This window comes from Myodes glareolus, chromosome 2, assembly GCF_982192425.1.
Source record: "Myodes glareolus chromosome 2, mMyoGla1.1, whole genome shotgun sequence".
Classification (NCBI taxonomy): domain Eukaryota; kingdom Metazoa; phylum Chordata; class Mammalia; order Rodentia; family Cricetidae; genus Myodes; species Myodes glareolus.
The window spans coordinates 37298145-37309314 of record NC_142027.1 but is presented as its reverse complement, the minus strand read 5'-3'; the positions used below and the strand labels follow the sequence as shown (position 1 = coordinate 37309314).

General features: G+C 36.3%; 1 protein-coding gene across 1 annotated transcript; it reads right to left on the bottom strand.

The window, feature by feature from the left end:
* Window positions 1-574: 574 nt before the first annotated feature.
* Window positions 575-2109, bottom strand: LOC146895683 (prostate and testis expressed protein 14-like). Its single transcript, XM_087897746.1, has 2 exons — window positions 2101-2109; window positions 575-817 (listed from the first exon to the last, which is right to left on the bottom strand). Exons 1-2 carry the CDS (start codon window positions 2107-2109, stop codon window positions 575-577), a joined length of 252 nt encoding a protein of 83 aa, XP_087753872.1.
* Window positions 2110-11170: the final 9061 nt, after the last annotated feature.

Below are 11170 nucleotides of genomic sequence, written 5' to 3'. Positions count from 1 at the left end.
CCCTAGCCACACCTCCATCCCCATGCTGCCAACTTTTTCAGGGTGATCTTGTTTGCTTCCAATTTCCAGGAGGAGCTATATATGTTTTTCTTTGGGTTCACCTTGTTATTTGACTTCTGTAGGCTTGTGAACTGTAGGCTTAATGTCCTCTGTTTACGGCTAGAGTCCAATAATTAGTGAGTACATACCATGTTCATCTTTTTGGGTCTGGGTTATCTCACTCAGGATAGTGTTTTCTATTTCCATCCATTTACATGCAAAATTCAAAATGTCATTATTTTTTACTGCTGAGTAGTATTCTTTATTTAAAATATGGAAGTACCGTTCATTGAAAATAATCTAAACAACTATTCAGAATTAACAAATTAAACTTTTAAAGGTAAATGTCAGAGTATCCAAGACAATATAGTAAGATCCATTTAGAGTACAAAAGACATGTAAGGTATATGATGGAAAGTCCAAGATATAACAAGGTTCATAACAAAGTCGGGAGCAGAATGTTTGTTCTCATGCTCCAGAGCCAGGATTCAGTGACCAGAACTGCAGCAGAACTGGGCAAGGAAAGGCCCAGCCTCTAAAACTCATTACACAAAGATTGGTTATGGCAACAGGAAAAATCCAGTGTTAGGTTGTAATGTGTGAAAGTCTTATTCAGGCATCCAGAAGAACAATCCTGCTGCCCAAACAGGATATCATAACCTTGAGAAAGCACCAGTATGCCACATTCCTGGTCATCTTTAGCCTCACACGTGCTTTCTCCTTTCTCACACTCTCCATCAGAGCTCAACATGTCACACTGCAAGCATGTCAGAGTAGGCTCCCACAAAGTCAGTCCATGCAGTAGAATCGAAGCCCAGTGCAATTGTGCTTGGCTTCTCAGTCAGCCTTCATTGCCAGCCACATTCAGAGTGTCCAGTTTGATTACATGCTCCATAAGGCCCAGTCCAGCTGGCCTTGGTGAGCTCCCATTAGATCAGTCCCAGTGTCTCAGTGGATGGATGCATCCCTCGTGGTCCTGACTTCTTTGTTCATGTTCTCCCTCCTTCTGTTCCTCATTTGGACCTTGGGAGCAAAGTCCAGTGCTCCAATGTGGGTTTCTATCTCTATATTAATCCATCGCCAGATGAAGGTTCTATGGTGATATGCAAGATATTCAGTGTGGCTATGGGACAAGGCCAGTTCAGGCACCCTCTCCTCTGCTGCCCAAGGAACAATCTTGGGACCTCTCCTTGGACCTGGGAACACCTCTAGAATCAAGTCTCTTGCAAACCCTAAAATAGCTCCCTTAATTAAGATATTTTCTTCCCTGCTCCCATATCCACCCTTCCTCCATCCCAACAGTCCCATTCCCCCAAGCTCTCCCGAATCCTTCCCTTCTCCCTTCTCTCTACCCATCTCCCCTTATATCCACCCCTCCCTCCCGGGCACCCAAGTTTGCCTGGCAATCTTGTCTTCTTCCAATATCCAGAAGGGATAACTATATGATTTTCTTTAGGTTCACCTTCTTATTTGGCTTCTCTAGGATCACGAATTATAGGCTCAATGTCCTTTAATTATGGCTAGAATCCACTTATGAGTGAGTACATACCATATTCCTCTTTTTGGTTCTCGGTTACCTCACTCAGTAAAGCGTTTTCTATTTCCCTCCATTAGCATGCAAAATTCAAAATGTCATTGTTTTTTACCGCTGAGTAAAAACTGTCTTGTGAAGAGAAGTTACATGAGTTTGGAGAGTACCCAATATAAATTATTAAATGTGAATACTAGTTAATTATAGCCTAAAAAGTGAATGATTGTCAAAACTATAAACACAAAATTAGTTGAAAGCATACAGCTTAAGTACTGTATGATTCATATCCAATAAGTTGATTATGCTTTATTCTGTGTATTGAAAATTTAATCATTAGGTAACAACAATATAGGTATAAGGAATATCACTCTCTTGGTGATTCTCTTTTTGTTTCTTTTTGTTTTCTAAACAAATGTTTCTACAAAGCCCTGAAATATCTTTGTCTCATTTCATAGTATGTGAACTTCTTTGTCCACTTGTAAGCCCATTTCTGATGGCTTGATGGGATGAACTCATTCCGTCTACCTTACCATCCCCATTTGGGGTACATAAATAAGGAAGGAACAGTGGCTGTTCATGGTATCCTCTTTTTTATGTTTTGGATGGCCACCATTTATTAAACATCTAGCATCTTAATTTAACTTTGTAATGCATATAATTTGAGCTTTCCCCCTACTTCATTACCTATGCAGCGTTCAGCTGCTATTACTGGTGTAGAAGAATTTGATTACAGATGTCCTTTTGTGATGACTCAATTAGTCAATATCATCTCACATCATCAGAAGAGAAGTCTACTCAAAGAGGGACACAAGAACTGATAATCATGTTTTAAGAGTATGAAGGGGGAGAGTGATGATTTTAATTCATTGGAAGCCATCCTCTGATGTGTTAGTTCTGAACTCTTTATTAGTTACTGCTCTATGCTTTTGCCTACTTTTAAGGACTTGAGCAATGCCTCTCATATTATCCCTTTTCTAGTCTAGGTATGCCTCAAACCAAACTGGAATAATAGTATTAATGTAGCATCATTCCTCCTCTGGACTTTGTTTTGGGTAAAACAAAATTACTTACTCAAATTTTGTCCTGTATAGATCCACACATGTGTTAAAAGTTTTTGAGTGTGTGCATGTGTGTGTTTATGTGTGTGCATGTATGTGTGTGTACATGCATGTCTCTGTGTATGTATGTATTTGTTTGTATCTCTCTCTCTCTCTCTCTCTCTCTCACTTTGTGCATGTGCAAACTTAATGCATGTGCAGAGACCTAGGCAATAAGACACCAAGGGACGAAATATTAAATTTTAAGCTAAATCTGAGAAAAGTAGACAGGAATCAGTGTGAAAATAGAACCAAAGGACTAAACTTTAGGAGAGGTGATGAGAGACATGATTGAAAAAGTTAAAAATGCAAGATACATTTACAACACAGAGATAAAATACTCAGGTTCCATGAATGTTGTAAAATGGTATCATTTAACTTTTATATAATTGATAAAAGATGACTTATATAGTTGATAAATAATTTCCAGACAGAAAAACCGAGTAGTAGCTTTGGTTTTACAACTCTATAAATCACATCATACATTTCTATTAACTCTATTCATATTTAATAAAATAAACTTAGATATATTTTAAGTAGAAATTAAAACTTTAAGAAATATGCTTATGCAGGAACTCTTGAGTCTTGAAATAAAGAACTGATAAAATATAGTCACAGACTCGACGTAGAAAGATCAGAACCAGTGAAAAGACAAATTAAAGCTATCCCTGAAGATTCTATTGGGAGTGTCTACAAATTTCATTTGGAGCGGAATAGCACAGGAACGAAACTAATTACTATAATAGAATATGTAGATCTAATCATTAAATAACCTCTGGTCTCATTTTTGTTCTTTGAATTCAGTTTCTATAAAATAATTACAACAAACAAAAACTACAGATAATTTTAAATTCCAATATTCTCTTTATATATGTGAATGCTGATTTCAGAGCTGTAGTATATATTTCTCAAACCTCATGTTTTTGTTATATTTCTGAAAACTTTTGTATTTAAAAAAACCAGATTACACCAAAATGTACTTACTTAAATTAATGTCCTTTTATGGGGCAGTAGAATTTGGCAAGATTTTAGTAATTGCAAAGAAAGCAATCTTCAAAGGTTGTTTTCCCAGGACTTTTGTAATTGAGAATACCAACTTTCAAGTTAGATGACAAAGGAAGAACAAGCCAATGAGGGAACATCAGGATACCAAAAACCCGTGGGGTGCTTTTACAAGTTTTGTGCTAAAGAATCACTTGTATCAGTCAAATTGGGTTGTTGTTCAGCAAAAAGGACAATGAGAGAGAGATTTAATTTGACTCAAAGAATCAGAAGATCCAGCTCCTGGACAGTGAATCTTTTGCTGTGATCATGAGATAGAGCAATAAGGTGAGGAATGTAGAACCAAGCATAGTTTCTCATCCCAGGGAAGACAGGAAGCACGGACAAAGATAAAGAGGAGATAGGGGAGGGAAAGAATCAAGTCACAGAGAAGGATGTTTTTATTAGATAGATATCAGGGTTCTCGGTAGAAAATCTTATATTTCAAGAGAGAATGTTATGAGATATTTAAAGTTCTGGGAAAATTTAACATCGGTAAGGTCCAAATAAACTATTTATCAACTTTGACAAGGAAGAAACTCAACAAAGTTCTCCTTCACAAATAAAAAAAAATGAAGTCCTTCTTAAAACAAAACAACAAAAAAAAATTAAAGAAATTCATCAGCTCAGGCTAGATTTTTAAGAAATGCTTAGGCATGGCCTACAGAAGGAGCAAGATGTCTTTATCTGCCTATCACAAAAAATGAATCAAACTCATTAGGAAGACAGATTAAAATAGAGAAAGAAGAATACCGAAATCCTCTAAACAACAAAAATTGACAAGAATGGGAGTAAAGAACAGAAGTTATACAAAACAACTATAAATAAACTAAATACAACAAAATTGTCAGATCATCACCAATCAATAATAACTTTGAAAATATACAAATTATACTCTTTATTGAAAATATTTAGAGTCATTATGTTTTTTAAAAAGCTGACTCTTTGATTGCCTAGAAGAAACTCACCTCAACAGTGAAAGCCATGGAAAGGCCAAGACAGAAACTAAACACAAAGAGGATTGGCTATACTTACATAATGCAAAGTAAAACCCATGTAATAATTTACAAAGTCAAACAACTCATTGACCATGGAGAGGAAGTACAGGTGCCTACATAGACTCTTCAGTCCCATGTTTTAGTATCTTTGACATGAGAAGGTACTCTGCACACTACCAAAAGAAAAACATAAACACCAACACAGCCACAAAACTTTGAGCTACAATCTGTCCTGCCAAAATATTCCTGGACAATGGTAGCACAAAGCTTGTGGTAATAACCAGTCAGTGTCTGATTTGACTTAAGGGTCGCTCTATAAGATAGATTTTGTACCTGTTTGGGTAACCAAAAACAAGAGATTAGACAGGTCAGACCTGTCTAATACTATTGGTCTAGAAAATTGGTGTGGGAGAATTGATTGTATTCTGTCAATCATGTTTTAAACAAGCCAGTCCCCTTCATGTTACAGAATGGCGCCCATGTGGTTAACTGAATCCACAGAAAGCCTGAGAAAGCTTGGGAAAGACTAGAGTAAAGCATTTTGGTTTTCAGCCATAGCAGGAAAAAAAGCTGTGCTGTTTTAAAATGCCGGCTTTCTGGGCCGTCAGGCCAGGGAAAACTTTGACTCTTTCAAACAGGCAGTCCGGACTATGGAAACACTGTTGCAGCTTGCTTCCTGGCAAGGACCTTGAAAAGCCATAGGAGGTTTTGAGTGTTGTCTTCACCATATTCCTTAGCAAATTAAAGACCCATGTGGTCAGAAAAAGAGTGATATACAGTAAAGAGAGATTCAAAGAGTAAGAAAACCTGTAAATGGTTTATATTGTGTTGAAAATATATACAGGCTAAAGGTTAAAGTTCTCGTAGTAAAAAAAAAAAAAGAGGAAAGAATGAGTAGCCTGGGAGGCAGAGACAGACGGATCTCTGGGAGTTCAAGGATAGCCTGGTTTACAGAGGGAATTCCAGGACAAAGATATGCAGAGAACCTGTCTCAAAAAGCCAAAAGTTAAAAGTAAAAATAAAAGAAATAGAGGTTAAAATAAAGCCACGTAAAGTTGAAAAATACACATAGAACCTTGATACTGTATGCTATTATACTCTCTTTGAATTGTTTAAATGCTGAGGAAGGAGCAACAGCTGCTAAAAGATATTTGCTTATAAATGCTGCAGAATTAATCCAAGATAGGTATTTTGAAAATATCTTGGCTTCAAAATTGAAATCAAAAGGTATGTTACTCTGGAGAAGAGATTTTGCTCTTGTTTCCACAGAAAATGAGAGGCTCTGGATTTATTCAGAGTTAAGAAAAATCATCTTTGACCAAGGGAGACCACCTGAGCAATCTCCGGTAGGAACAGATGGCCCAGATGTCTGAGTTCTTCATCCAGAACAGATTCAAGACTGCTGCCTGAGGTGATCAAGACTCACAGGATACTTCAGTCAGGACTTGATCATAACTCTAAATTTTCTTTAGGTCTTTAGATTTAAAATCTAAATTTTAAGATTTCAGCACCCCCAATCAGCTGGAAGTAGCCTAAAATACTACGCCCACATTCCCAAAAAATGGACTATGGATATTTTCCTTTGTTTTTTTTTTTTTTTTTTTTTTTTTAAAGAGGGGGAAGTGGTGTGGGAGAATTGTCTATATTCTGTCAATCATGTTTTAAATAAACGCTGATTGGCCAGGCAGGGGGTGTAGGTGGGAAACCTAGACAGGAAGTGGAAATGATGCAAGGAGAGCAGGAGAATTCTGGGAGGAGGAAGTTGATTCCTCCCACTCCTGCCCAGATCACCAAAGCAGCAGGATGTAAGCTGCCCCACTGAAAAAGATACTGAGCCACATGGCTAACATAGATCAGAAAAATGGGTTAATCAAGATGTGAGAGTTAGCCAGTAAGTAGCCTGACCTAATGAACCAATCAGCATTATAACTTATGGAGTTCTCTGTGGTTGATTTTCTCTGGGACTAAACAGCTGGGGGAAGGAGGGTTGGGCAGAGCCAAGAAGCCCAAACAAGCAGGCTCCCTATCATGCTACAAAAAATAACAACTATAAAGCAGCAACAGAAAGAACAATGACAACAGCAAAAACACCAACAATCAACAGTAAAAGGACACTTAATGATATTCTTCTGTACTCATAGGTTGGTGCCTTAGTCAGTCATCTTACAGCATATGGAAACAAAAAAGAGCCCCATTGCCCGACATTTTGCAGAGAGAAAACCCTTAGAACACAGCTATAAATGAAAAGTCTCCTTAGGACTCAAGGAATCTCATGGAACAGAAGGCATGAGTGTGGGAGCCAGAGGGGATGGAGTTCATCAGAACAAGGATCTTTAAATAAACTGAGAAGAGTTCATATGAACTCACAGGTTCCAAAGCAGCAAGCACAGAACCTACACAGGTCTGCACAAAATCTAGAGGGCCCTTTGGTTTAGAACCCTGCACCCACATTACAATCTACAAAGACCAACGGAGAACAATAAATTATTAGGTTAATTTGGAAAAATAAAACATAAAAAGTCAGAGTGTCACCATGTAGTAATAAAGAAATTTTAAATAGGAACTACTAATTGTAATTTTATATAATTGTAATTATATACTAATTGTAATTATATACTAATTGTAATTATATACTAATTGTAAATATATACTAATTTCAGATATATATATATACACACACTTCTGGGATATATAGTTATATGAAGGGAAATATACAGAGTCTAAATGCAAAAATTGGTTACGATCTAAACATGTTGGGAAATTTCAATTATGCCGTCACTGGAAAGAGCATCACTTCCAAATCTTAATACAGAAAACTGCACTGCAGTTAAACTACACTGTGGACCAAAAAGCTAGCAGACTGATATCTACAGTGAAAAATACCCATTGTTGTTATTCCAATTGCAGAATTTTAAAAATCATATGTCGTGCCACAAAACAAATCTCAACAAGCTAAGAGAGTAACAATCACACCATTAATCTTCAATGGCCATGAGAAAAAGAAGCAAAAAATGAACAAAATCTTTAAAAATTGTGTAAATTTCCTGAAATTAAAGGACATGCCCTTGAAAGGTATATGCATTACTATGAATTTATTTACAAAATGTTTTGACACAAATGATAAGGAGGCATCCAACATGATCAATCCTTTGGGATAAAAGAGAAGAACAAATAAGAAAGCTTATAGTAATAAGTGCCCACATGGAAGACAAGAAAAGAAAAAGTCAATTAAAGTTACTAAGAGACCAGAAATATGAAATGTCATCGACTGGAGAAGGTAAAGATGGTAAAGTACTTGCTGTACATGTGTGATTACTGAAGTTCAAAACCTGGCACCCATATAAAAGTGCCAATCATGGCAGTGAATTCCACACCCCCAATACACATGTACACACATAAGCACAAAACATAAACATATACAAGAAAAAAAGGATGAGAGGAATTACAAACAAAAGTGTAAATGTGCAAAAGTTTAATGTTTGAAGTAACTAATAAATCTTAATAATGTAAAAATGTATTTGGTTCTATATAACCTAATGAAAAAGAGGGGAAACCTCAAAAAGTAAAATGAGGCCAAAAGGACATTACAGGTGGCACCACAGAGAAACAATAGATCATCAGAGCCTGCCACGACCAGTTGTGCCCCAACTGGAACACATTCAAGACCTACATGCATTTTCAACACATATCAGTTACCAAAATTCAGCCACAAAGGACTGAAAAGACAATCCTAACAATAATAGATAACAAGCTGAATGATAGAAAATTTCTTTGTACAAAACATTTTAGGACCGGATGACTTCCTAGAATACCAAAACAAACAACAAATTATCTCTAAATATTCCAACAGACTGGTAGGGAAATTTTTCTTAAAAATCTTTATACAAGGCCAGTCCCACCCAGGCATCCACACTAGACACAACTGTATAATAGAAAGAAAATTATCAGTATTGTCGATGAAAATGGGTTAAAGGGTAATCCCCAACAACGTACTAGAAAGCTGAGGTCAGCAGCACACCCAAAGGACTATGCACAATGACCCAGTGACAATGAAACATGAACAATTCAAAATGCACAAATAATTAATTGTATGTAAAGTATCATATTGCCACATGGGACCTAAGTCCTGTGATTGTTTCAATGGATTCGGGAAACCACTCAACAAATTAAGTCTGGGTGGAACATACTTCAACATAATAATGTCGTAGATGACAAACCCACAACTACAGCCAGTCTGAATGTGTAAAACAGATTTTTTTTTCTCTCTTTCTCAAAGATTGGGAACATGTAGTGGTTTCCACTTTCTCTACTCAAATGAATTCACTGAGAAGTTAATCAAGGACACAGTCTCACTTATGAAAAATATCTGAAATAAATTTTATCAAGGAAGTTAGTGATAGAGACAATTTTAGAATGCCAAGAGAATAAAATTTTAGAATTCTTGCTGGGCTGGATAAGTTCACCCAGGCCTTTAAATCCAACCCTTGGGAGGTGGAGTCAGGCTGATCTCTGTGATTTAGAGGCCAGTCAAATCAACATAGTGAGTTCCAGGACAGTTGGAGTTAAGCAGAGTGACCTTATCTCAAAAAATGAGACAAAAAAAAACAAGCAAAAATTCAAAATATGCAAGCACTAAGCAATGAGACCCCAGCACATATGAAGTTAAGCTGGATTGCAATAAAGCCACAGAGACAAATTAGCAACCGCACTCATGTATTGTAAAGCTAGTTTGGATATACTCAATGAAACAATTTGACAAACAGATCAGCACACACAAAAAGCATAGAAACAAGTTGTTTGATGGTCAGTAATTAAAATATAAAAACCTAAATTTTGAGCAATATTTTTGTTGATAATCTCAATCTCAATTCCTTAATTCAATCCTCAATTTAAAATTTGACTGACTGAGACAGTAGCCTGAAATAGGGCCATGTCTATGGTCTCCCACTTAACAGTGCATATATAATATGCCCCCAAATATTTCTGTATGTTATTACTAGTCTCTTGTTCTATAAAATGAGAACAAGGTACTTGACAAGTCACTGTAAGAACTTTAAAATCATTTATATATGTGGATGATGAAGATAGGAGAAATGATGTTGTGTATTGCTATCTGATTTGTTAACTATAAAATATGATTTTGTAAGTAAAAGAGATAAATTAGGAAAAGTCAAAATTTTAGAAATAAGAACAATAGAAATAGTGTCATTGTGCTTTTCCCTTCAAACTACTTCTAAAATACAAACATTTTCAGTGCCCATGGTGGCAGAACCTAGATACACTGTAAAGAAGCTAAGGATAATGGCACTGGGTTTTGATTCTACTTCATGGACTGACTTTGAGGGAGCCTGGTTTGTTTGGATGCTCACCTTCCTTGACCTGAATGGAGGGAGGAGGACCTTGGACTTCCCATGGGGAAGTTAGAGTCCTAACTGCTCTTAGGACTGGAGAAGAGGGGGAGGGGAAGTGGAGGGAGTGGGAAAGAAATGGGAGGTGGAGAGGAGGTGGAAATTTTTAATAAATAATTTAAAAAGAAAAAAAAGAGAAACAGAAAAAAAGTTATTGATCTTAATGTTTAAACTCCTCTATTTTTTATGAATATTGTATTTTTCTCCTAAATTGTGTTAGAGCATTTTATATTCCTGATTGCTTTAATTAGGTACTTGGTTATCTATATTATGCACACATGCACACACATACAGACTTACATACATGCATAGACCTTCCACTATGTAATAGACGAATTCAGTTGCACTTAGAAACTTAAGGTTCTGCTTCACTCTTCATCTACCACATGAGTCTAGTAGCAAAAAGACGCCAGAAGAATGAACTGTCACCAGGGCCACAGTCTGGAGACGGAACATGGTCACAGAAGTGTATCAGTGCAGTACTTGAGTCCTCTCACATTCTAAATCCGCGCTAAAAATACTCGTCTTTATTCTGATTTTAGATTTCCAGCAGTAGAAGTAACTGGCATTTAAAAATAATATTAAATAGTGATTATAAATTATATCATAACTTTAAAATATGATCTAAAGTTATCAAACCCTCAGTTCAATATTGATAAACCCTGGAATCTGATACATCTGGTTGTCACTACTATCTGTGGCCACAATGGTTGTCAAATGTGCTGGTGAAAGAAAAAAGCATTCAAAATCTGTTTCTTTCTTTCTTCTTCTTCTTTTTTTTTTGGCTGAGATTAATACTCAGGTAAAATTCGATTAATTCTCACAGACATGTGTATTCCTGGGGATGCCTGTCATGGACAAACATGAATTTAATTTTCACTGAATGATTTGAGCTGACACAGCTTTCCATACATGGTCCTTTCCACGTATCGTGAAGTAATAGCTGCCATTAGTTCTTACTCCATAACTCCTGAGTCTCACAGAACTTGCTATAAAATGACAAGTGGGAAATACAAGAGCTTAATCATTTTTGTATTGAACATATTTTCTATAGAA